Consider the following 26,820-nt stretch of genomic DNA (forward strand, 5'->3'; position numbering starts at 1 on the left):
TATTTCAGATCACATTCACCACTTGCTTTCTAAGAACATAGCCATGCATTGAAGGTGTGCATTCACAGGATGTGTGAACATTTCATTGACTGAAGTTGTAGAAGGAGGGTCTCAGTCCTCTGGAGAGAGAGCCCTCTTCTCTTCTTCTTGAACCTGTTTCCTGTCAATAACTTTTTTTAAAGATTTATTTTATTTTATTTGAAAGACAGAGTTACAGTGAGAGGTAGAGACAGAGAGAGAGGTCTTCCATCCGCTGGTTCACTCCCCACATGGCTGCAACGACCAGAGCTGCGCCGATCCAAAGCCAGGAGCCAAGAGCTTCTTCTGGGTCTCCCATGTGGGTGCAGTGGCCCAAGGAGTTGGGACATCTTCTACTGCCCTCCCAGGCCATAGCAGAGAGCTGGATCAGAAGAGGAGCAGCCGGGACTAGAACCGGCGCCCATATGGGATGCCGGCACTTCAGGCCAGGGCTTTAACCCGCTGTGCCACAGTGCTGGCCCCATCCTGTCAATAACTTTTAACATGCATGCCTCCTGTAAAACATGACTGCCAAACCATTTTAAAACGATGACACATACTTTTTTTAGGATGAAATAATGAAAAGGTGTGAATAGCATGTTATTTCTCAGAGAATTGGGCCTATTCAAAGCAAATGCTGGTACAGAAACTGTTATTTGCAGGAAGCATGATGGGCTGAGTGTCAGTGGCTTCTCTGTGTGTTGGAAAAACCAAACCCTCTTTGTTCTGCTCTCACACTGCCACAATCTGTGACCTCAGAAGATGTGGGGTCTTATCCCCGTCAGTGAGCAAACAGTTCTGTGGCCAAGCTCACCAGTTGGGCATCCCCTAATTCAACTCAACTCACCAGGCACTAGATAGTACTGACCAGGTGCTATTTACCTGGAGAGTGTCAGACCTTACAGGTTGGGGGCTCAGTCCCCAAGACTGTCCCACCCACCAACTTGAGCTGCCAGTCACAAGCTCCAGGTAGCCTTACCTGTGCTTCCCATGACCCCCTCATTAGGGTCTTCAAATTTGCTCAAGCAGCTCACAGAACTCAGAGAAACATGCTCACTGATTTGTTATAAAGGCTGTAACAAAGATACAATGAGGAGATGCTGGGGGTGAGGTATACCCTTTCTGGGGTGCCACACTCCAGGACCCTCCGCATGTTTCGCCATCCCACAGCCATCTAAGCCCTGCCCTTCTGGGTTTTTTGGGAGACCTCACTGTGTACACATGGCTGTTAGTACACTGGATGGAGAAGCCAAGCAAGGCCTTTCTATTCAGATTCTTCAGCACTCTTTCCTCAAAGGCCTGGATCTTGTGCCCCACTATCTGAGTTTCTGTGGCCTGCTTTGGTGAGGGAGTGATGAGCCAGGAGCTATGGACAACAAAAACCAAAATATCTCACAGTCGGCCAGCTTCCGAGTCCCTGTAAAGTCCTAATTCCTGTTTTCTTCCCTTTTCTGTGTCCAGCACAATAATTTGAAAACCATGATAGGCCTCCAGCGTGCACACAGGAAATAGTCTCATCAGGAGGACCTGGAAAGACAAGACCACAACTGCCACATGCTCTCGGTCCAGCCTGTGTTGCTGCCAGACCACCTGCACAGAGCTCCAGCCATTCCTCTCCAAGGCTGGACCCAGCCCAAAGGACACACAGTGGCCAGGCCTCTCTGGAGAGGAGCTCCAAAGGACACCGTCGCTCATCTCCCCAGAACATTCCTGGCTTTGATTTTCTGCCTTTTGTGCCAGACAGGATCAAAAAACGTTCCAGCTTGGACATTTAGTGCTCATCCAAGAACTTTGGTTTCCTGTTTGAGAGGACGTCTTCCCTATGTAGAGGTGGGGTGAAAACGGAGTCTTAAGTAGGAAGAGAAAAATAGTAGCTGAGCCAGGCTCTCTGGCAGCCTTATCCCACTGGTCAGCCTCTTCCTTTCCAGGGTGGACATCCTGGGGTGGGGTGGGAGCTGTGTCTGAATAGCCCTGCTTCTCACAGCTCACTCAGACCAGAAGTTCTCCTGAGCTGCCCCCTCCATGTTTCTGAGCCAGTGAGGGCAGGAGGAAGTAACCAACACACGATCTGGTCCAGCTAACCCCAGACAGGGGTGAGGCCGAGCTGGGTCCATATGCCAGGGAAGGAGTGAGCAGCATCTAGGGGACCCCAGAGCCCTCCCTACCCAGCACGGATGCGGGCGTGGGGTTCACCTCCTCTCTCTCTTACTGTCCCTCCTCCCTTTGTCTTCCCTAATGGAGCAGATGAGCACGTGGAACTGACCAGGTTGCCTTGGATAGGAGCAGGGAAGAGAGGAAATAACTCTCTAATCAGGTTCTCAGTGTGCGTGGCACCAAGGGGAAAGAGTCCACTACTTTGCTTAGAGAGCAAACTCAGGCCCTCTGGGGGCTTCCAGACTCATCCATGTGCCCCTGTGGTGGGAAAACCAGCCTCCACCACGTGAAAGTTTCACAGCTTCCTGGACATCTCCCCTCACCCCCACTGGAGCTCTTGTGGGTTGGGCGTTGGCCTTGTCCTCAGTGAGCACTCCCTCATCTGACGTCCTCAGCAAGCCCTTGATGTTGCTGTGTTTTGGGGTCAACGGTGCGAGAGGTGGTCTGGGCCACCTGGCAGCCCCATCATGGGAAGCTGTAAGAGACAGAAGTCCAGATCACTTCTGGTAGGTGATGTCCACCTTTGGAGCCATTTTATAGGAGGACAGATGGGAGGAACCAGGTCTTCTCAGCTGAAGAGGAAGGAAATGTGACAGGGGCCCAGGCGGAGCTGCTAGGTAAAAGGGAAGCAGGGTGATTTGATCTGCACAGCCCCCAAAGTGGGCTGGATGAGTAGGAGCCAATGTTTTCCCAAAAAGTAGAAATGGCTGAGAGGCAGACTGGCATCCCAATATAAGAAGAGACTTGGGGCCGGTGCTGTGGCACAGCAGGTTAAAGCCCTGGCCTAAAGTGCCGGCATCCCATGTGAGCGCTGGTTCTAGTCCGGCTGCTCCACTTCCGATCCAGCTCTCTGCTATGGCCTGGGAAAGCAGTAGAAGATGGCCCAAGTCCTTGGGCCCCTGCACCCATGTGGGAGACCTGGAAGAAGCTCCTGGCTTCAAATCGGCACAGCTCCGGCCGTTGCAGCCAATTGGGGAGTGAGCCAGTGAGTGGACGACCTCTCTCTCTCTCTCTGCCTCTCCTCTCTCTGCGTAACTCTGACTTTCAGATAAATAAATACATCTTTTAAGAATATAGAAAGTCTTTCCTTGAAGTCTGTGCCCTCTCCCCTGTCCAGCCCTTTTCTCTTTCTCTGACTGGAAGACAATGGCCCTGAAACTCTCTGGGAATCCTAGTGGAGGCCTTAGGTGGAGAGTTCCAAGTCCTTCCCTTCTTGGCTGCTGCTACCCTTTGAGAAAGCTTGTTTGAGGTTTTTAGGTCTTTGGGGCTTCCTATAGGGCATAGCAAACAGGAGGTACATCTATCTATTGGGGCCACAGGAAGCAGCTATTTGTGGTATCCCAAATCCCTCTCCCCTTCAGTTCCCATCACTGGCTGGAATGGCACGGCCCTGCTGGACATCCTGACCACAGGCACTCTTAGCCAGCCAGTCTGGGACAAGCTGGCCCCTTTAATGGCAGTTGGTCATGGGTGTTGTCACACTTGTCTCAGGTTCAGGCCTCTTTGGTCAATTTGGGCACAAAATGAAACAAGTGATCAGCAGGGTGGGCAAAGCCAAAGGAGTAAAGAAGGCTGGAACTCAATGATTCACCTTCCACATAAGCTCCTCGCAGGAGCAAATGCAGGCGCGAAGGGGCCTCATGCCCTCTCAAGTGGGCCTGTCATCCCGGCAAACAGTCCTGCCGAATTCACCTGACCATCCAAATCTCCCTGAAAGGACTTCCACTTCCGTCGGTGTGACAGGTGAGATCATGTGAAACCATTCCTTCTAGAAGCAAGAGATGCCGCCCAAGTCTAACATCCTCTCAAATGCAAAGTTCAATTTACAGTAAATAGAAGAAACTGCCAGGAACTGGAGACAAAGGAGGAAGTGAAAACCAGAGTTGACAGCATGTAAAATGGCGTGACTTCCAGGGACCGCAAGATGGTGTGGGATTAGATTGTTCTCTTGAGTGTTGATAACACAAGCATGAGAACGACGACAGGCCCAGGCCAGAGAGGAAGCTGGAAATGGGACTGTCATAAAGATGGCACCCTGAGGGGCCAGCATTGTGGTATAAAGGGTTAAGCCACCACCTGCACCACCGGCATACCATATGGGTGCCAGTTCCAGGCCTGGCTGCTCCACCTCTAATCTAGCACCCTGCTAGTGCACCTGGGAAAGCAGCAAAAGATGGCCCAAGTGCTTAGGCCCCTGCACCCATGTGTGAAATCCAGATTAGGCTCCTGGCTCTTGGTTTTGGCCTGGCCCAGCCTTGGCCATTATGGCCATTTAGGGAGTGAACCAGTTGATAAAAGATCTCTGTCTCTTCTTCTCTCTCTGTAACTCTGCCTTTCAAATAAAGAACTCTTTTTTTTTTTTAAGTGGCACCCTGAAATCTTCATCTTTGGTGAAGAGGTAAGCTTAAAAAAAAAAAAACTCCATTTTCAACGAGAAATAATAAGGAAACTTTCCCAGGGCTGAGGGGGGAACAGGGCCCATGAGAATTTACAGCTTTGTGCAAGTTTGGGGTTCAAATTTGCACTGTGTAACCCAGGAACCAGCAAGCTGAAGAATTAGCATAAAATTTAGCCCCAAGCTGGTGGTGATCCAGAAACACTCAGTAGAATCTAACTTAAAAATCTATAGGAGGGGGCTGACGCCATAGTGTAGCAGGTAAAGCTACCGCCTGCAGTTCTGGCATCCCTTGTGAGTGCTGGTTCAAGTCCCAGCTGCTCCACTTCAGATCCAGCTCTCTGCTATGGCCTGGGAAAGCAGTAGAAGATGGCCCAAGTGCTTGAGGCTCTGCACCTGCGTGGGAGACCCAGAAGAAGCTCCTGGCTCCTGGCTTCGGATAGGCCCAGCTCCAGCTGTTGCAGCCGTCTGGGGAGTGAACCATCAGATAGAAGACCTCTCTCTCTCACTGCCTCTGCCTCTCTGTAACTCTGCCTTTCAAATAGATCTTTTTAAAAAAAAATCTACTAAACATGCCCTTTATCCAGCCATACAGTATGCCCACAAATCCCCACTATGCATAAGTTCCAGAGATTACACACACACACACACACACACAAAATGTACCATAGTGGAGGCAAAATGACAGACTCATACAAGAACTTCAGATGTTGTTAAAGATTATATAATACTGCTATGTATGTATGTGTGCTATGTATATATATATATATATATGTTCATATATATACATATGTGTGTATATAAAAATGTTTTAAATAGACAAAGAATCGAAACTGCTATAATCCAAAAGTTGTACTTTTGAAATTTATATTTATTAAATAAAAGTTTTATAAAAATAAATAAATGACAAAGAATCAAAAAATGAAAAAGACTATCAAAGTGTCAAAGGCTAAACTTGAAATTGCACAAGAAAATATGATAGTCTTTTTTTTACCTTGAAAGAATTTAAATGACTTCAAAAAGTATTAACCATAAGAGGAAAGACTTCAAAATTTGACTAAGAACTTCTACCCATCAAGACACCATGAAATCAAAAGGTATAAGTGAGCAAAGATATTTGCAATTATTAGTGAATGGTTAAGTGGACTGTGGCACATCCAGAGTCTACAATATTTTTCAGCCTTGGAAAGAGCTAACAAGCCATGAAAAGACAGGGAGGAGCCTTAAATGGGTATCAGTAAGCAAAAGAACTTAACACACATGTGGAGAGTAATTTATTTTACTCAAAGTCATTCTGGACTGAATGGATTTTTGTGGGAAGAAAACTATGCTTGTGGGTAAGAGCAACAAGGTGGATGGGGTGCAGGCTGGAATTTAACATGCATCCAAACTGGTTCTTACTGCTAAAATCTGAGAATGACTGGACCACAATATTAATGAGTAACTATTTCCTCCTGGAAACAGATGTGGGGCAAGTAGCTTGAATCAGAATAAATGATCCCTTTCAAATAAGAGTAGGTGAAAAACAAGACCAAGTTGAAGAGTATAATTGCCCGGAACTATAGGGCATATTCTTCTTAAATGTTTCCTAGTGTGTTGGCAATAGTCTGTTCTCCTCTGCAGAAGTGAGTTCTACTTCCAGCATCAACTGGTGGTGTGTATGCGTGGCATCTTATCTCCTTTCTGTTTCTCAATCTCTATGAAATGTGGCAGAGTTGTACCACCTATATGAGTAGACAGTTAAGAAAGCTCCTGGTATACCTGAAGTATTCGGTCCATATTTGCTGACCGATCAAGTGTTCTAAGAGCTCAATTCTCAGATGACTTCCGTTTCTTCAGTCACTCCCTACATGATCTCATCCTGTCCTGGACAGTGACAGCTTCCAAGTGTATATCATCAGATGAGATTATTTTCCTCCCTTTACTCCAGACTCCTATTGCTGTTTGAGGTTCCTCTTGGAAACTATTGATTCCCTCTCCCTAGAGCTGTTCCTCCTTGAGGCCACTCCATTCCCAATAAACAATCTTAAGTTACTTGCTCGGAACAATAACCACGGGGCCATCCTCAGCCAACATTCAGTCCGTTAGTAAAGCATGTTGGCCACGCCTTCGAAACAAACGCAGAACCATTTCTCACCGCCCCCATCACTTCTCACCTGGGATGCTGCAACAGCCCCTTAACCTCCCTGCGTCCACCCTTGCCCATCTGCAGGTGGGAAACCAGTGCAACCTTAACCATGCAGGTCATGAGCTGAAACTGCCTCACAAGGTTTACGTTAGACCAAGGTCCTGTGCAAGGAATGCACGGGAGCGTCGTGGCTCCCTCTGTGTCATAACTAGTAAATCTCTGCACCTGAGGCACAGGTCGCTGGGCGGGAAGTTGGAGCCCGTGTCGTCAGAGCAGCCCGCCGCCCTCACCACAGCCTCCGGCGTCCTAAACCTTCGCTGTCACCCGCCAAGGTCTCCTCAGCACAGCCTCCCTCCCTCCCCTCGCTCGCGGCTACGTTCTGTATTCACTTAGGCCCTTCGGGGCAGGGAGGCCATTTTCTGCACCGACGGCTGACCCTGGCTTCGAGCGGGAAAGGGCGAGTCTGTGGAAGGAACGGCGCCGGCGACGACCGCTCCGCTCGGCAGTGCCGGCCGGGGATGTGCTCTCTGAGGGTGGCGATCGGCGGCGCGCTCCTCGGTCTCTCACCCACGGCTAACCGAGCCCCTGCCCCAGGCTCCACCCATCCTCTCATTGGCTGACGTTCCCCAGCCCGCCTGTCCTCCCAGCCAATTGTAGGGCACAGTCTGGGTGGGAGGCGGGACCAGGAGCGCGGGCGGACCCCGCAGGGATTCCGAGGCGGCGGGAGGACTCCGGCCCGGGGGGCACAGAGATGAGGAAACCTCCCGCTGCCTAGAAGGGCCGGAGGGTCTGGGTGTGGAGTAGGGGGTGTCGCTGACGCAGTTCCTTGTCCGCTTGGTGCGGAGAGAGGGGGCTGGCGCTCTGGGTGCGAGGGGTGCGCCGCTTTCTGGAGCCGGGGCTCGGGCTAGGTCCGGGGAGCGGGGCCGGGGCCCGGGCCGGGGACCGCGGCCTCCCACGCGGACGCCGGCTGCTGAGGGGGCGCGGCAGCTCAGGGGCTTTTGTTCTCGTTCCGCGCCACCTCTTTGTCCTGGCCGTGGGCGCCGGGCTCCTCAGCCGCCCGCTCGGACCGGGCTGTGTCCTCAGTGCCTCTCGGCTGGGGGTCCGCCGGCCGGACTCCGGCCTCCTGAAGCGTGGCCCGGCGGCCGGAGAGAAGCGCAGACGCTCGGGCCCGGGGCTTCCTCGTCCGTTCCTTTTTGCATTCGGTCAGGGATGCGCGAGGCAGAAGCGCGCCCCGGCGGGGAGGAAGCAGCGAGCCCGAGGCCTGAGTTCCTGGAGGGGGAAGACACAACACACGTTTGCAGGGAGGCCCGGCAATGCTGAGAGGGTCGCCGGAATAAAACATGCTTCCAGCGGCCCCTACACGCCTTCGGTCTTTCTAAAGGCCCTCGACGCTGCCGAGTTCCAAGCTGGACCCCCGTGTGCGGCCTTACACAGAACTTCCCAGGAAGTGTGCGTTTTGCACATTTTGAGGGGAGTGGAGGCTCTCGGATGTCAGCCGAATAGGGTGGAAGGGAGTGATCGTGGCGCCGGGAACTGAGGCCTGCCTCCCTACAGGAAGCTGGTCACTCACTCGCCCAGGGGCATTGGGCCCGTTAGTCCATCGCTGGGAGCCTCACGTCCTTGTCTTTAAAATGAGCATGGTCATCCTTACTGCTCTCAGTTCCGTTTTGAAGATTTCCCCAGGATGGGACACTGCCCTGAGTGTCCACTGGGGTTGAGGTCTTAGAAGACGCTGTCATCTCCATCTGTTTACAGTGATTGGAGACCCCATTAGGAGGAGACCAGGCAAAAAATCTGTGCTGGGCAGATCCTTGGGAGTGAAGCTGCTGTGCACAGAGTGAGGGTGAGTCCCTTCCTTCTCCCCTGGGCAGGTGGTACCCAGACTGTGACACAGGAATCCTGCCCGCTAAGGGATGTGGGGACCAGGGTTGAGAGGGAGCATTTCTTGATGGTTAATGGGGAGGAAAAAAGTGTGGAAGTGATAGGAAGGCCTCTGGATTTGTGGGGTGGAAGGAGAGGTGATGTAGCAATAACTCACATTTGATGGTCATGGGACTTGGATTGGTTGCCAGCTCTCCTGTAAGTTCTGTGCATTTGAGACTTAGGTGGTCTGAGAGGTCCCTTCCAGCTGTGATGTTCAAAGAGCCTCTGAATAGTGGGCCTGGGTCAGTCTCTTAGGAAACTTAGGCCCTTGGATGTCCCCACTTATCAGAATCGCCAGGAATGTGTGTCCACTGTTGTGGTATTTGTCAGATAATACGAAACACAAAGAGGATGACCAAAGAGGATGACCGGGCAGAGGAGTGGTGGGGGTGGTGATGTGCAGAAGATTCACCATCCCCAACGGGGAGCACTCTGGATGTTAGATACAATCTTGAACTTGTTTGGTACATTTCAAGTCACCTAACATTTGCTGTCCCCTCTCTGTGCCACAGTGCGGTATGCACAGGTCAGTATCATGGGCCCTGCTTCCTGGGAGCTTAGAGCTTAACGTGTACATGTGAGAAGGGACACAGCAATCCTAGTGCAAGGCCAACTCCACAGATTTGCTGTGTGATTTTTGATGGGTAAAGAGGCTGTTGTATTTATAGTCAGTTACAATCAGCTTTTCCCATTATGGCATCTCCCTTGTTTTATTCTTAAGGCCTAGGCCTTTCTCTCTCTCAAAGTAGGCAGTCCCTTGCTATTTTCTTGGTTGTTTTTTTTTTTTCTCCCTTCACTTCCCACATTTCGCTCATTTGTCTCTCCAATTTATTTTCAGGTATTTCCTGTTTATCCTCACTCCACTGCAGTAACCAAGAACCATGTGGCCATTACTCAGAGGGACCTGAACAATCCGGTGATATCGGCAGAGGAAAGGAACATGGCCTCTGGGGTAAAGCCGCTCTCTCTCTTTATCGCTCTCTACTGGCTCTGGTGCAGGCGCTGTTCTCTCCACCCCCACCCCTACTACCACTCTTTCTGGGAAAGCGCTCTGCCCTTTGTGTCTCACAGCCTGAAGTGGACAGGCCTGGGATCCGAAGAGCCTGGGGGATTTGTGGGTTGGTGATCTGCAGGGCCTCTTCGTCCTCATTCATTCACTGACCATCTGAGCCTGCCCCTTTGTGCACGGTTGCCTAGAAACCACGAGTGTCTGGCTTCACGTTTTTCTCTGCTTCTCTAGCCGAGACCCCAACCTCCCTAGTGCCTGGCCATTCTTGGGGATTTTGGAGGGAATTTTCCATTCGGTCAAGCAGAGAACAGCGAATGGTTGAGTTTCCTTTCCGTGAATCTCTCCTCAGCCTGGCCTCCCCAGTCCCCTTTCAGGCCTGCTTCCTCCTCGCGGCTTCCGACACAGCACACGTCCTGTGCCTTTCTCCTTCTCCCTGCTTCTCACTCTAACCCAGTCTCACTCTAACCCAGCTCATGCATTTTGTGACCCCTTTGTCATCTGTCAGACTGTCCTCATATTTGCATTCCTGACATTCCTTCCCATGTCTAAAGTATCTCCCATGCCCCACCTCGCTAAGTTACACAATCATTCTTCATACCCATTTGTGGATCTGATGACCTTGCATTGTTTCTGTCAGTCATATATCCATTCTGAGTGTGTGGGTACTTTCTTGGACATAGCTGAATTTCACTGTTGGGTCTTGCTATCTCAATCATTGTTTACTGATTCAACAAACACTTAGCAGGTTTCTATAAAATGCTAAGCTGAATAATGTTCACCCATACTGCATTCCTAAAGTTGTATGCCAACTCATTCCCCTTCCTCCAGTCCCCCTCCAACTCCATCCCTCCCCAAACCAAACCATCAGCCTGATCTTAATGCACTCCCCTAATTTCACTTTAGGATAGACTGATAAAAAATTCTTGTACAAACTGGGATACTTTTCTAAGTTAAGGGGGACATTATTAATTTTGATACTGGGACAGCAGGTATAAGCCAGCACTATTCTGGAAAACCAGAACATATGATTATACTACCCCTGGGTGGCACCTCTTAGACTTTTTTCATTTTCCTTAGTTTATTCCCCATGGAATACACCAACTGCCTCTCTCTTCTGTTTTCTACTTCCTGAAGCTAAGAGACAAATAAATGTTCGCAGAGATGACTGAGGGTGGGGTATATGGGAATTAGGGGAAATGAATAGCAATGTTTGAAAAACTATATTGAGGGGGTGGCATTGTGTTTCAGCTGGTTGAATTGTTGCTTGCAATGCCAGCTTGCATATCCGAGTGCCAGTCCTCACTGTTCCACTTATGATCCAGCTTCCTGCTAATGCACTTGGGAAAGCAGCAGAAGGTGGTCCAAGTCCTTGGGCCCCTGCCACCTGTGTGGAAGACTGGGATTGGAGTTCTTGACTCCTGGCTTTGGTCTGGTTAGACCTGGCTGTTGCAGTAATTTTGGAGAGTGAACCGGCAGCTGGAATATCTTTCTCTCTGTGTATCTCCCCTTCTCTCTCTGTCACTGTGGCTGCCAAATAAATAAATCTTAAAAAAGAAAAACTATATTGACAAGTGAGAAAGAGAAGAAAACTAACAGGAGAGAAAATATCAAGGTAGAAAAAAGAACATAGAGTGGAGAAAGTTAAGGGCAGATGTCACTCTGGTGTTTAGAGCTTGTCTCCTGTGTACCGTCAAGTTCTATACCTCTTTGTTTTGCCTTGTAATTTCAGTGTTCTGGCTGGACTCGCTTCAGGTAACTTGATTCTTTCATTCATTCAATGATGAGAAAAATCTGAGTGCTTACTACGTGCCTGGAACTGTTCTAGGTGCTGAGAATCAGTGGTGAACAGAATCTGCCAGCGTGGAACTTTTTTATTTTGTTTTTAAAGATTTATGTTCGAAATTTAAAGATTTATTTTATATTTGAAAGACAGAGTTACAGAGAGGGGTAGAGCCAGAGAGAGAAAAAAGAGAGAGAGAGCTTCCATCCACTGGCTCACTCCTCAGTTGGCCGCAACAGCTGGAGCTGAGCTGATCTGAAGTCAGGAGCCAGAAGCTTCTTCCAGGTCTCCCACATGAATGCAGGGTCCCAAGGACTTGGGCCATCTTCTACTGCCTTCCCAGGCCATTGCAGAAAGCTGGATCTAAAGTGGAGCAGCCGGGACTTAAACCTGCACCCATATGGAATGCCTGCACTACAAGCTGGGGCTTTAACCTGCTGTACCACTGTGCCACAGTACCAGCCCCCCCCCCCCTCGCCCCTCGGCATGGAGCTTAGACTATATTGTAAACTCCCACTTTTTTAAAGACAACTTCCTTTTTTATTTTTAATTTAATTTCATCTTACTTGAAAGGCAGAGAAATGAGAGGGTAGGAAAGAGAGAGATGAAGAGAGATCGTCCATCTGCAGGTTCATTCCCCAAATACCCACAACATCCAGGGTTAGGCTGAGCCTGAGTCTCCCAGAGGGTGGCAGGGACCCAAGTACTTGGGCCATCACCTGCTGCCTCCCAAAGTTTGCATTAGCAGGAAGCTAGATCAGAAGTAGAGTAGAGGGGCCGGCGCCACGGCTCAATAGGCTAATCCTCCGCCTTGCAGCACCGGCACGCCGGATTCTATCCCGGTTGCCCCTCTTCCAGGCCAGCTCTCTGCTATGGCCCGGGAAGGCAGTGGAGGATGGCCCAAGTCCTTGGGCCCTGCACCCGCATGGGAGACCAGGAGAAGCACCTGGCTCCTGGCTTCGGATCAGCGTGATGCGCCGGCTGCGGCGGCCATTGGAGGGTGAACCAGCGGCAAAAAGGAAGACCTTTCTCTCTGTCTGTCTCTCTCTCTCACTATCCACTCTGCCTGTCAAAAAATTTTTTAAAAAATAATAAAAAATAAATAAATAAACAGAAGTAGAGTAGAGGGCCGGCACTGTGGCGTAGTAGGTTAAGCCTCTGCCTGTGGCACCAGCATCCCATATGGGCACCAGTTCAATTCCTGATTGCTCCATTTCTGATCCATCTCCCTGCCTGGGAAAGCAGTAGAAGATGGCTTGGGTGCTTGGGCCCCTGCACCCATGTGAAAGAGACCCGGAAGGCAGTCCAGGCTCCTGGCTTCAGATCAGCCCAGCTCCGGCTGTTGCCACCATTTGGGGAGTGAACCAGCAGATGGAAGACCTGTATCTATCTCTCTCTCTCTGTAACTCTGCCTATGAATGAATGAATGAATAAATAAATAAATAAATAAATAAGAAGAAGTGGAGTAGCCAGGGCTCGAACTGAGAACTCTGAGAGGGATGTGAGCATCTCAAGTGGCAACCTAACAGGTTCATTAGACACCCAGGCTTCCCACTTGTTTTTAAGTACACCAGCACTATGCCACCTTCCTTTTGAGAAAACAGTCACTGCTCATTTTCTGCAGCTTAGCCTAAATTCTGAGTTTTCCCCAGCATCCCAAGCCCCTGTAATTAATTGCTCCTCCCTTCCCTAGCCGCTCTCTACTTCATCTCCTGCTTGGGCGATTTGTGAATTTGTAACTTCTTCTCTTTATTATTTTGTCATACTACTCCATTGTATGTTCCTTAAAAGTAGGTATGATATTTCATGCTTGTGTTAGTCTGCTTAGGCTGTCATAACAAAATACCATAGACCAGATGCCTTAGATGACAGAAATGTATTTTCTCACAGTTCCAGAAGCTATGAGATTGGGGTGATCAGCCAATTCTGTTTCTGTTGAGGGCTCTCACCTTGGCGTGAGGATGCCCACCTTCTTGCTGTGTGTTCCCGTTACCTTTGCCTGCGTACATACAGGGAGAGTGAGAGCTGTCTCATGCCTCCTCATGTTGGACCAGTGCCCGTCCTTATTACCTGTAAGGAGATAATCAGGGCTGTCCCCAAATACAAGCACATTGGACGTTAGGACTTCAACATAAGAATTTTAAAGAGACACAACATTCAGTTTGTAGCTGTGCTTTTTTAAATATTCCCTGTTGGGCCCAAGACAGGGTACGTACAGAACAGGGTACCAGATAATTTTTTAAGGAATACACAAAGAAAAGAGAAGTTTCAGACAAGATTAGAAATGGAAAAGGATATCCGAGAGAGCCATCCATCTTCTCAGAAAAGTCTGGAAGTGAGTTCACTTGCTGTTCCATCTGCCCTGCAGCCCCTGGCTTCTCATCGAGTTTCCTTCACCTGCTTCATCTTCCATGATGAGAAGTAGCAGCAGCTGAAAGAGTGAGCTCAAGGCCGGCGCTGTGGCTTAACAGGCTAATCCTCCACCTTGCGGCACCGGCACACCGGGTTCTAGTCCCGGTTGGGGCACCGGGTTCTGTCCCGGTTGCCCCTCTTCCAGGCCAGCTCTCCGCTATGGCCCGGGAAGGCAGTGGAGGATGGCCCAAGTCCTTGGGCCCTGCACCCGCATGGGAGACCAGGAGAAGCACCTGGCTCCTGGCTTCGGATCAGCGAGATGCGCCGGCCGCAGCGGCCATTGGAGGGTGAACCAATGGCAAAAAGGAAGACCTTTCTCTCTGTCTCTCTCTCTCTCTCTCTCTCTCTCTCACTCACTATCCGCTCTGCCTGTCAAAAACAAAACAAAAAAAAGAGTGAGCTCAGACCTTGTCAGGAATCCAGCTCCCCCTCCATCCTTTCTGCTGACCCTCCGTCTCTTGGGCGTCAGTCTGTGCATGGTGTGCAACCAGTGGCACCTGTCCTCCTGAGCCGTGAATTGCAACCTTTGCAGTTCCCTTCTTGTGGGTCTTGAACTCTCATTGGAAATATCCCTCCTCCAGAGAGCATGGCTCAGTTTGTCAGAAAGCTGTGAGACAAAGGAAAATAGTGGTTAAACCTCAAGGAACAACGGAAATGTCTACTACTAGCAAAATGGCAGATAACATAGGAATTTAACTAGTGATGTGTTTGTAGCCATAAAAGGATCCAATGAAGATTAAAGAGCAACATGGAAAAATACTTAAAAAATTAAATGGGAGAGGGACTGGGGAGATGTTGGTCAAAGGATAGAAAATTTCAGGACAGCAAAGTTTAGAAAATTTCAGGACAGCAAAGTTTAGGAAATCTGTTGTACAACATGGTAATTATAGTTAAGCACAGTGTATTATATACTTGAAAGTTGCTGAGAGTAGATTTTAAATGTTCTCACTCCCCAAAAAAGTAGGTATGTGAGGCAATAGGTATGCTAATTATTTTGATTTAACCATTCCATGGTGTGTACATATATCAAAACATCATGCTGTATACTATGAAAATATACACAATGTTTGTTTAATTACCTAAAAATATGCATATGGAAAATTCTGGAAAGGAACATAATAAATGGAAAGTTAGTCATGTCTTAATATCTTAGAGTCATGTTTGGGTTTTTGGGTTTTGGGGGGTTTTTTTAGATTTTTTTTTTTAAGATTTATTTATTTAAGAGATAGAGCTACAGACAAAGAGAGGGAGAGACGGAGAGAAAGGTCTTCTATCCACTGGTTCACTCCCCAAATGGCCACAATGGGCAGAGCTGAGCTGATCAGGAGCTTCCTCCAGATCTCCCATGTGGGCCCAGGGGCCCAAGCACTTTGGATATCTTCTTCTACTTTCCCAGGCCATAAACAGGGAGCTGGATCAGAAGAGGAGCAGCCAAGACAGCAATTGGTGCTCATGTGGGATGCTGGCACCACAGGCAGAGGTTTAGCCTACCATGCCACAGTGCTGGCCTGTTTTTTGGGTCTTTTACAACCCAATGCCCTCCAGATTTGAGATCTGCAGGGTTATCTGTATGTCCAGAGTTTCATGTCAGACCAGTTGGGAAATTCCTGCTCATGTGGTTCTAGGTATCAGCCATTCTTGGTTGTGTTCTCTCCTACTCTCACCCTTTTGCTCTCCTTAAGATACTTTCCTATTATGCCAGGCAGGGTCCTATCAGAGCTTCTCTCTGCCATGCTTTAACCTTCTTCCCTCATTTAGGTTCTCAGATTCACTCAGTAGCCCCGGTCTATCAGTAATAGCATGGTGAAAGCAGACAGATGAAACTATCACATAAAGCTGTGTGCTGCTACAGGCAGGCCTCTGTGAAGTGGCTGTGAGGCAGCCAGTCTCTGGCACTGGAAGACTTGTGTCACCACTTATCAAGGAAGGGCTTACAAACAAGGGTGTCATCTGGGGCTTACTACCGGGACTTAGAACAAAAAATAGGATCCTAGTTGTACCCAAAGACAGAACACCTGTTGCTGTTCTGTAGCACAGTTTTTGAATACCCATTATGTGCCAGCTCTTGTATCATTACAACTAGAGGATAAGTCAGCAAGAGCTAAAAGCCAGGCCAATCTGAAGATTATTCATCTGAGCTACTGAACTGAGGATCTTGTGGTTCACATTTTCTAGGACCCAGATTATAGTTTAGCCTGCCATTTGGAATTAAATGCATCCAATTCTGGGATTAGAAGATGAGGCAGGAAGAAACCAGGGCAAATTTTATACTATTCATTGCTAATTCTGCTGCTGGACCTCTTGGGCTCCTTGCCACCTCTGGCTTTCCATAAGCTTCCACCCTGGCCTCTCTGGGTCACTTCTCTTTCCTCGTTTGTTTTCATCAGTTCCCTTGCCCTTGAGCCTGTGCCTGTGGTCTACCTATTATGTCCTGAGATATGTCCTGAGGTAATTCTTCTTGTTCCAGTACAGAGTACAGGTGACAAGTGCAATTTCTGTTTCTCTGTCAGATGGTGATAAGTGGGACTGAGGAGATGTTGATTCCAAAGCAACATTCCTGAAAAATCAGAATCATGCTGTCAATAGAATTCCGTGGAGCTGTTGCCAAAGAGATAAACATGTAGAAGTTTCCTTAAAAGGAAAAGAGAAGACTTTAGAAGCCATTGGAATGCTTCACGTAGGAGAAAATGAGGAGAAAGACGAGAAACTTCAAACATAAGATGGTTAAAGACAATAAAACCCTCACAGACCTGAGTGACCAAGAATCTGAGAAAGATGGTAGTCAGAACTGTGACCCCGCAACAAATGAGAGCGTTCAGGCTGAGAAGAGACAGTATGTTTGTGCCGAGTGTGGAAAAGCCTTTAGCCAGAGTGCAAACCTCACAGTACACGAGCGAATCCACACAGGAGAGAAACCATACAAATGTAAGGAGTGTGGGAAAGCCTTCAGTCATAGCTCCAACCTTGTTGTTCACCGGAGAATCCACACTGGACTGAAGCCCTATACTTGCAGTGAATGCGGGAAATGTTTCAGTGGTAAGTCGCACCTCATTCGGCACCAGGGAATCCACAGTGGGGAGAAAACTTACGAATGTAAGGAGTGCGGGAAAGCCTTTAGCCGGAGTTCAGGACTGATTTCCCATCACAGAGTTCACACTGGGGAGAAGCCTTATACTTGTATCGAGTGTGGGAAAGCCTTTAGCCGGAGTTCAAACCTTACTCAGCATCAGAGAATGCACAAAGGAAAGAAAGTTTACAAATGTAAGGAGTGTGGGAAAACATGTGGTTCTAATACAAAGATTATGGACCACCAGAGAATTCACACTGGGGAGAAGCCTTATGAATGTGATGAGTGCGGCAAAGCTTTCATCTTAAAGAAGACCCTCAGTGAACACCAGAGACTTCATCGTAGAGAGAAACCTTACAAATGTAATGAGTGTGGGAAAGCTTTCACTTCCAATCGAAACCTTATTGATCATCAGAGGGTTCACACTGGAGAGAAGCCTTACAAATGTAACGAATGTGGGAAAACCTTCAGGCAGACATCTCAAGTTATTCTACATTTGAGAACCCACACTAAGGAGAAACCATACAAATGTAGTGAGTGTGGGAAAGCCTATCGCTATAGCTCACAACTTATTCAACATCAGAGAAAACATAATGAAGAGAGAGAAGCCTCATAAATACAGTCATGCGTCACTGAAGGACCGGGATACGTTCTGAGGAATAACATTGTGGGATAATCTTGCCATGTAAACACTGAGTGTACTTAACCAAAACGAAGCTACAGTGTCGCCAGGTGGTATAATCATTTGAGACCACTGCCTTATTTGCAGTTTATCACTGTTAGAAAGTTTGTTGTGCAGTATGTGATCCTAACAAATACTCTTGGTCATAGGGCTAATTACCCCTTTCTGAAAAACAGTTTTTAAGTATCCTCATGAATTTCTAGGATTTCATATAGGGAAAAGTATACTTAGATTGAAAAAAGGGATACTCATGCCAGCATCACACATAACTGGAAAAAAGAAAACTAGTTTTTTTAGTGGTACTGGATTTAAATGAACAGCAGTCCATCTGTGTGATTTTTGGATAGCCATTATAAGCAGTTTTAAAGAATATTTAATGCCACAGAGAAATGATTTGGATAAAATGGAACAAAGAAGGGAAAACAATGACATATAATCCAAATTTTTTTAAATGTGTATGTGTAGGTAACAAAGGGAAGGTAGTAAACCAAAACTAAAAATGTTAACAGTGATTATCTCTGGGTAATAGGATTATAGATGGTTTCTATTTTTGTGTGTATACTTTTCTATGCTTTCTAGATTTTCTACAATGAGAATGCGCTACTTTTATATTCAGGAAAAAAGTACAGTATTTTTTTCAGTGCAGTTAGTACATACCCATGTTCATTCAACAGTGTTAGGAAAGGCATATGTATACAGAGGCAAGTTCCAGGATTGCAAACCAATGCAAGAGGGTACTTCAAAAAATTCATGGAAAATTAAAAGATGTTTATTTTGGTACAAAACTATTCCATACATAGTTTTTTCATAATATGCACTTTCCATAAACTTTTTGAACACTCTTTGCATGGATTTCAAAATGTTTTTTGCACCAACATATTTTTTAACTTCATCTTCCTTGAACTTTTCAAAGTATCCTCACTGGTCCTGGCACTTTGCAGCAGAGGACCCATAAGCAAGTCACTTCCAATGGAGCCTGTTTCCTGCTCAGTGGAATCACAGACACCAACCCTTTGTCTTTTAAGATAAGCTGACTTGACAGTTGTCAACAAAATGTGTGATCACTGTTAGGTTAAAAGAACACTGCATCCTATGGTTATGGGAGGATCCACAGATGATAGAGAACTACTTAGGCTCCATTTTTTTCTGTATGTATCTAAACAACTAGAAGAAAAATGGCTTTGTGAAATTGAAAGAATTGTAGGCTCAAACACTTTAAAGAGTTACCATTAATATAAAACTAGTGGAAGTCTGCTGTCATATGTTCTGTAGAGCTTAGTAGCTAAATGTGCTTTAGGGTGGGTGAGATCTGTGTTCTAGTTCCAGATCTACCACACACTAGTGTGTTGATTTCAGATAAGTCACTTTACTGCTGTGAGCCTCAGACTTTCCTGTAAAAGAGGAATAGTTCATAGGATTGTTGTAAAGATGAAATTAAATAATGCACATAATGTACAACAAGCCTGGTACTTGGTAAACAGTAATAGCTTAGGTGTAGGGCATTGGCATGGTATTTCTAAACACTTCACCGAGGGTGACTGAGGAGGAGTTTTGCCAAAGGTAGTATTTTCAGGTGTAATGAACAGTACCAAATGGTAGTATAGACTTAAGAACACTGATGATTTACTTAAGGGGGAGAATAGAGGTAAGCAGTTTGAAATTTTGCTTGGTGACTTAGCGGTTCATCAAACATCCACGTTAACACCACAGTTGTCAGCATATTGCCGTTGTTCATATTGCATATTGCATTGTTCATAACCCTGTGGTTGCAAGGCAGTTTCCCCAGCTGCAAGTTTTTCTTCACACAGCTCCTTCAAAGTCTGTAAATAAGAAGTAGAGACTCTCTTTGGTTCCTTTCATCATTGAGAAAAAAAAAAAAAAAAACCTTTCCCAAAAGAAGGGAAGGGTGGTACTGAGTAGTCAACACTACATTTGTTCAGTGGCTTCCTCTGCCTTTCCTTATGCCAGCCTCCAAGAAAGCCTTAGCCCATCTTCAAATAGTATTTGAAACTTGTAAGTTCTTAGTCCAGAATCCATCTGAGAACACTTAAAAGCTCCCCATTCCCTAAGGCCAGTGCCATTTATCTTATGCACAGAGTACTTCATTGTTTCAGGAACCGTGGAGAATATGTTATCTCAATCTTCCCATAATTTGCACAAGAAAACAGTCTTGGTGAGGTTAGATGACTGGCTAATTAAGTCAGAATTTGAGCTCAGATCTGACTTTGCAGTTCATTTTCCCTTCTTTATACGAAAGTGCCTCTGCCCAGGATGGTTTCTGTGTGAATGTGAAACCAGATGATTGCATCTGGACAGTTATTTGAGCATGGTTTCGTAAGGAAGTTGCTGTCAATCTTCTCTGAGATTTATGACCTGTATTTGAACCTCATAATTTTTTCTGCGTCCCCAAGTCTTTAAAAGTGTGTTATTTGAAAGGCAGAATGAGACTGAAAGAGAGGTCTTGCACTGGTTCACTTCTTAAATGCCTGTGGCAGCTGGGGCTGGGCCAACCCAAAGCCAGGAGCCTGGGTTTACACCTGGGTCTCCCACATGGGTGGCAAGGACTCAGTACTTGAACCATCATCAGCTGCTTCCTGGCCATGTTGGCAGGAGGCTGAGCAGAGTCTGAGGTGGAACTGGATCCCATGCACTTGGGTATGGGATGTCCGTGTCTGAAGCAGAGGCTTAACCACCTTGTTCCACAATGCCCTCTGCTGTAGCTCATAATTTAGATTGAAGGGTTATATATTCCTTCCTTGTTACTGGAAAAAAAAAAAAGAAGTGACGGGTGTGAAAATTAAGTATTTATATGAAAAAAAAAAAAAAGCTCCTGTTTGATACGATAGTGCTTTGCACATGATTTTGTGATGCAGTATTCCCTGTTGGCATATTTATTTGAAGCAGGGCTTGGAAGGCCTGGAACAGATTTGCTTCATTCAGGAGATAGGGCTGTGACATCGTCACTGACTGTTGATGCTCCCTGAATTGCTGAGCAGATATTTTCTGAGCAAAACATGTTCCCATCACTGTGTCATGGGTCTGTAATTCTTTGCTTTAATGGGCTTTTTCATCTTAAAAGACTTTATGATCTATGAAAGTATCTTCTAGGAAGGACATAATATCTCGCATCCAGACATCGGAATACAGAATAGCCTCCGATTTCTTGCCCCAGGCAAGCTAGGATTAGGGTCCCATGAGGAAGCCCTCATTCATCTTCTAGGCTGATGCCTGCATACGTTGCAGGAGTCAGCAGTGACGACAGGTCCCTGAATTCTTTCAGGTCAGTATAATTTGAACGGGTCACCCACCTTCCTGCTCGAGTCTACAGGAGTACCAGCCGTTGGTCAAAGTTGAAGCACGCAGCCCTTGGCATCCTATCAAGCCCTTTCATAACAACCTCTGGTGTTCTACACTTTCTTGTCCTGATGCAAACCTGGCTGCTTCCTAAGGGCAGTGTTCGCTCGGCGGTCCCTCAGTTGCTAGTTTCTGTCTCCATCAGAACCCTAGGCGTTTTGAAGTGAAATAGACTATGCTGTGTTACCCCATCCCTGTGCTTGTCATCTGCCAGCCACTAACACTTATTCACTTATTTATTTATTTATTTTTAGTACCCCAAATTTTCCTAGCCACAAGTATTCTGATATTATAGAAGTACTTCTGTGTGGAATAAAAATATGTATGCTCCTTTTTAGTTGAGAAGGAAGTGGGAAATAAAACTTCATATAGCTTGATTCAAGGGAAGTACGTAAGGCAGAAAGAATTCTTAGAGAGGGAAGTGTCTGCCTGGACCTAGAGATCTTTTTTGTAGATAGTATGTCCTGTTTTAGGTCTCACTTGGAAGAAAATTAAAACCAAAAAGAGCTTTAAGTAGCTGAGTAATGATGTTGACTCTAAATCCTGTACTAGATTTCATTGCAGTCCTGTGTCCTTGTTGACAGATGATGTCTTTTTAAAAGTTATTTCCTATCATTTAAATGAGGGATGCTCATTTTTTAGATTTTAGTCAATAAACTGTCTTCAATTACCTCTTATAAAACTACAGTCTTAAAATTGTTTTTTTCAGGAAATAGTGGTATTCCTCCAATAAACATCTGCTATTCTTATACATACCCTTGATGATTTTATTTCTTTTTGCTTCCTTTGTTCAGAGTGGGAAGAAAATATTTCAAGCTTTTCTTTAAGCAGCTGTTTTTAGAATGAAGAAGTGACTCTGGCTTGTTTTTTATGTAAATGCTACATGAAGCTTGTTTTCATTCTTAAAATATGTATTTGAGAGCTCTCTGTTAGTAATTTCTTTCCTGTTACTTTCTTAAAGGATGGATCCAGACAGTTTTTGGCTCACCCCCTCTTGCCTTATTTGTGTTTCAAACCCCCACTATTATGTAGCCCTCAGTTGACTATATAAACAGCAGCCATGTTCTCTGAAGCCCATCTCTGTTCCCAAAGGTAGATTTTAGGGGTAAAAAGAGAGCAGACTCCTTTCTGGAGCCTATGGCTAACTAGTTAGAACCTGACTAGTCTCCACTTCTCCCACGGATTATTTCAAGTCCACATGGCAGGGTTGGACCATATGGATTCTAGATTTGCAGGTACAGCCAGTCTCTGAAATGAAGGCCAGCGAGCTACAAACTTGGGGATCATCAGGAATTGTTTGATGCCTACAAATAGATTTCCCAGTCCCTACATACTCAGCTTGGAGGGAGGACTATGAATTGATATACAATAAAACTTTGGCAGTGGGAATCAGACAGATCCTTTAAGGGCCTTGACTCTACATAACTACTTTTATTATAATTATCCACTTTCCCTTGGAAGATCTTATAAATCACAAAATTATTGGCACATGTACCAAAGTTTATATGATCATATGATAAGTTAGTAAACAGTACTGAATCTGACTGCTGCCACATTTTCAGTGTTGGTTTAACCACAGGATTTATGAGAGAGCTCTCTAGAAAAATAGAATATAGCAAATTAGAGTATCAAGACACCTAGAAATGCTGGATAAAATGGAAATGTCCTTTTAAAGGACTTTCAATAAAATAAATCCTCAAAGCCAAAAATGAAGAATAAGTGGAAGCCAGAAAGGTAAGTGGATTTATGGTGCCTTTGGGTGTCATGAGGCAGTTTAGCAATCACACAGCGCAGGATTTGAGTCTTTGGGCTTGCAAGAGGTGGAAAATTAGAAATGAGATCTAAACAAGAAGGCCAGACCCAGGACTGTGCCCTGAGTAACAGCAAGGATTAGAAAAAGGGAGCAAAGGAAAGCATCAAAGAGGCTTACAGGACATTTCCTGGTACTTAAGTGGAAAATAAGTCTCTAGTAATTGATGTGAGCCAATCGTCATGATAGTTTGGAGTTCAAATGTGAGCAACACCCAACCAAGAAAGTAATATAAAATATACACTTCCAAATATACCTGCAGCAGTTATTTACAATTTAACAGTTTTAAAACCTGAGTTATTTTAAGCTCAGCATTTTAGCAAGTGCTATGGTTTCAATGGGCTATGGCTCCTGAATCCATATAGTTGGTTAACTTCCAGAGTCCTAAGTTGATGGTACTGAGAGGGGAGAAATTAATCCAGTTATGGTGTTGAGAAAGTGAGGCCTACTGGGAAGTCCTTAGAACATGGAGAGTGTGCCCTTGGAAGTTCTGAGAGGGTTGGTTATAAAAGGCTGAGTTGGGCCAACTCTCTCTCTACCTCCTGGCTTGCTCTGTGTTCCTTCTGCACACGCTCCACTACTGCCAGCCTCTAACCTCACCAGATGGCTGAACCAATGGGGCCTACCCTAGTGGGACAGTGAACCTCAAAACCGTGAACCAAAATAAACTTTCTTCCTCCACACATAGCTTATCTTGGGCATTTTGTTATGGTGAGGAAAATATGACTAGTCCAGCAAGTAAACTCTGAGACAGGATATAAAGCAGAAAACTTATCAGAGAGCATTACTGGGACTAACGTCATTAGAGAGGAAGGAAGCAGTATTAGCAGTGGGAGTAGTTAGCTGTGTTTGAGTCACAGCAAAGACTTCAGAGGCAGTCAGACTTGGGTGGCCTTTCAAAATTGCCCAAACTTGAAGTGAGAAGCCTGGGCTTTCCACCCCCTGCAAAAGCCAAGCACACTAAGGGAAACATGGCCCTCGGTGACATAGCTCACCCAGGCACCGAGGGAGAGGGGGGCCCTGGCAAAGTTTTTGAATTGAAGAGACAGAGCTCAGAATCCAAAGGGACTAAGGCAGAACAGCTCACAACATGGAATCCTGGAAGGGTGAAACCTTCACAGAGAATTCTGTGTGTCTGTGATGGGTCCCCCTAGGATATTCAGCTGAGTACCAGTTGGCATATGTACATGAGGAAATGCACCCAAGGTCAGAGAGAGAGCAGATGGGAGATTCTTTCTCTCACTCCACCCCTCTCTCTGTGTAACTCTGACTTGCAAATAAATAAATTAAAAAACACTCAGTAACTGCAGAACATGCATGGAATTAAAATAGAATTTATAACAGATATTTGCAAATCCTCATGTATTTGAGGATTAAATAAACAGTGAGTCAATGGTGAAATTCAAAACCCTTCCTTTATAAGCCGATGCCTTCCCTTCTCCTCCTTCCCCTCCCCCCTACTTTTTCTTTACTTACCCGCACTCTCAAGACCCTCCAAGTCCAGCGTTCTGTAGAAGTGTGAAAGCAGGCATCTTCCTTATCTTCATGATCTCAGGGGCACATAGTCCTCCACTATTAAATATCACGCTAGCTAGAAAATCTTTATAGTTTTTGGCCGGCGCCGTGGCTTAACAGGCTAATCCTCCGCCTTCCGGCGCCGGCACACCGGGTTCTAGTCCCGGTTGGGGCACCGGATTCTGTCCCGGTTGCCCCTCTTCCAGGCCAGCTCTCTGCTATGGCCCGGGAAGGCAGTGGAGGATGGCCCAAGTCCTTGGGCCCTGCACCTGCATGGGAGACCGAGAGAAGCACCTGGCTCCTGGCTTCGGATCAGTGAGATGCGCTGGCCACAGCGGCCATGGGAGGGTGAACCAGCGGCAAAAAGGAAGACCTTTCTCTCTGTCTCTCTCTCTCACTATCCACTCTGCCTGTCAAAAAAAAAAAAAAAAAAAAATCTTTATAGTTTTTTTTTATCAGATGGAGGATCTCTTATTCCAAATTCACTGTGTTTCTAAATTCCTAAATCAGGGGAGAATGTTGAGGTTTTTTAAAAAGATGTAATTAATTCTTTTTTTAAAGATTTATTTTATTTATTTGAAAGACAGAGTTACAGAGAGAGGTAGAGATAGAGAAGTCTTCCATCTGCTACTTCACTCCCCAGATGGCCGCAATGACCGGAGCTGTGCCAATCGAAGCCAGGAGCCAGGAGCCTCCTCCAGGTCTCCCACGCAGGCACAGGGGCCCAAGGACTTGGACCATCTTCTACTGCTATCCCAGGCCATAGCAGAGACTGGATCAGAAGAGGAGCAGCCAGGACTAGAACCAACACCCATATGGGATGCCGGTGCTTCAGGCCACCCACTGCGCCATAGCCCCTATTTAATTCTTTGAAAGACAGAATTACAGAAAGGCAGAGGAAGGGAGAAAAAGATTTTCCATCTGCTGGTTCACTTCCCAGATGGCTGCAGTGCCTGGAGCTGGTGGGCCGATCAGAAGCCAGAAGCTTCTTCCAGGTCTCCCATGTGGGTGCAAGGGCCCAAGAACTTGGGCCATCTCCCACTGCTTCCCCAGGTGCATTAGCTGGGAGCTGGATTTGAAGTGGACTAGCTAGGACACTAACTGGCGCCCTTAGGAATGCTGGCACTGCAGGAGTGGTTTTACCTGCTACGCCACAGTGCCTGCCCCGAGAATGTTGAATTTTATCAAAACCTTATTCTAGGCGCCAGCATTGTGGTGTAATGGGTTAAGTTGCCACTTATAACACCATCATCTTTTGATCCAGTTCCCTATTAATGAGCCTGGGAAAGCTGCAGGAGATGGCTCAAGTGCTGGGACCCCTGCATCCATGTGGGAGACCTATTTGAAGCTCCTGGCTCCTGGTTTCTGCCTGGCCCAGCCCTGGCTGCTGTGGCCAGGTGAGGCGTGACCAGCAGGTGGAAGATCTCTTGTCTCTCTCGATAACTCTGTCTTTTAAATAAAATAAAACACATCTAAAAACAAGCTTATTCTACATCTATTGCAATGGTTATGAGTTTTTGCTTCTAGTTTGCTAATATGGTGAATAATGCAGTTCAATTTTCAAGTACAAACCCAAACCTGCATCCCCTGAAGAAACCCCATTTGGTCATGATGTGTTCTCTTTTTAAATATATTTTTGGACTTTATTTGCTGCAATCTCAGGATTTTTACATCTACGTTTATGAGGGCTACTGATCTGTACTTTATTGTAATGTCTGGGTTGGGGTTCGGGGTGTTGCCAGTCTCATAGAACAAGTTGGGAATAATGTCCTCGCGTCCAATTTTCTGTGAGAGTTCATCTGTAGAGTTAGAATTATTTCTTCCTTAACTATTTGGCAGAATTTGCCAGTGAAGCCAAGTGGGCTCAGAGTTTTCTTTATGGGAGGTGTTTAAACTACAAGCTTATTTTACAGGATTATTCAGGTTATTTATTTCCTCTAAAGTGAACTTTGATAGTCTGTCTTTCAGGGAACTGGCCGTTTTCTCTGTCAGTTATTGGTACAATGTTGTTTATAAGACTACCCTATTTCCCCCTTCTTTGGCATAGATACACAGTGAAGCCACCTCTTTTTATCCTGTAAAAATGTGTTTTCTCCTTTTTTTCAATGCTCAGTCTTGCTAGAGGCTTATCAATTTTACTGATTTTTCTAAAATACATTTTTGGCTTCTTTGATTCTACTTTTCTGTTTTGCATTTTAGAGATTCTATTCTGATCTTCATTAATCCACTTTTTACTGATTTTGATTTTGTTAATTTCTTTTTTGAACTTTTATTTAATAAATATAAATTTCCAAAGTACAGCTTTTGGATTACAGTGGCCTTTTCCCTTCCATAACTTCCCTGCCACCTGCAACCCTCCCATCTCTTGCTCCCTCTCCCATTCCATTCACATCAAGAATTATTTTCAATTATCTTTCCATACAGAAGATCAATTTAGTATATATTAAGTAAAGATTTCAACAGTTTGCACTCTCACAGAAACACAAAGTGTAAAGTACTGTTTGATTACTAGTTATACCATTGATTCACATAGTACAACACATTAAGGACAGAGATCCTACATGGGGAGGAAG

General features: G+C 46.1%; 2 protein-coding genes across 5 annotated transcripts in view; both read left to right on the forward strand.

Annotated features, from left to right (window-relative positions):
• LOC133766793 (kinesin-like protein KIF9) overlaps window positions 1-1,539 on the forward strand; it is a 43,593-nt gene extending 42,054 nt beyond the window's left edge. The window contains exon 21 of the mRNA XM_062200532.1: window positions 1,480-1,539. Coding sequence (XP_062056516.1) covers window positions 1,480-1,530 — 51 coding nt within the window. The 3' untranslated portion in view covers window positions 1,531-1,539. The remainder of the gene's footprint in view (window positions 1-1,479) is intronic.
• Window positions 1,540-7,430: 5,891 nt separating this feature from the next.
• On the forward strand, window positions 7,431-21,673 carry ZNF660 (zinc finger protein 660). 4 transcript variants are annotated; one of them, XM_062200537.1, is made up of 4 exons: window positions 7,431-7,488; window positions 8,451-8,538; window positions 9,457-9,570; window positions 16,330-21,673. In XM_062200537.1, exon 4 carries the CDS (start codon window positions 16,507-16,509, stop codon window positions 17,500-17,502), a length of 996 nt encoding a protein of 331 aa, XP_062056521.1. In that variant the 5' UTR covers window positions 7,431-7,488; window positions 8,451-8,538; window positions 9,457-9,570; window positions 16,330-16,506; the 3' UTR covers window positions 17,503-21,673. The 4 variants fall into 4 exon arrangements, with proteins under 4 accessions (XP_062056521.1, XP_062056520.1, XP_062056519.1 ...); XM_062200536.1 differs by having other exon boundaries at window positions 7,477-7,560; XM_062200535.1 differs by lacking the exon at window positions 7,431-7,488 and adding an exon at window positions 7,710-8,144.
• The last annotated feature ends 5,147 nt before the right edge of the window (window positions 21,674-26,820 follow it).

Source organism: Lepus europaeus, chromosome 9 (genome assembly GCF_033115175.1).
Source record: "Lepus europaeus isolate LE1 chromosome 9, mLepTim1.pri, whole genome shotgun sequence".
NCBI lineage: Eukaryota > Metazoa > Chordata > Mammalia > Lagomorpha > Leporidae > Lepus > Lepus europaeus.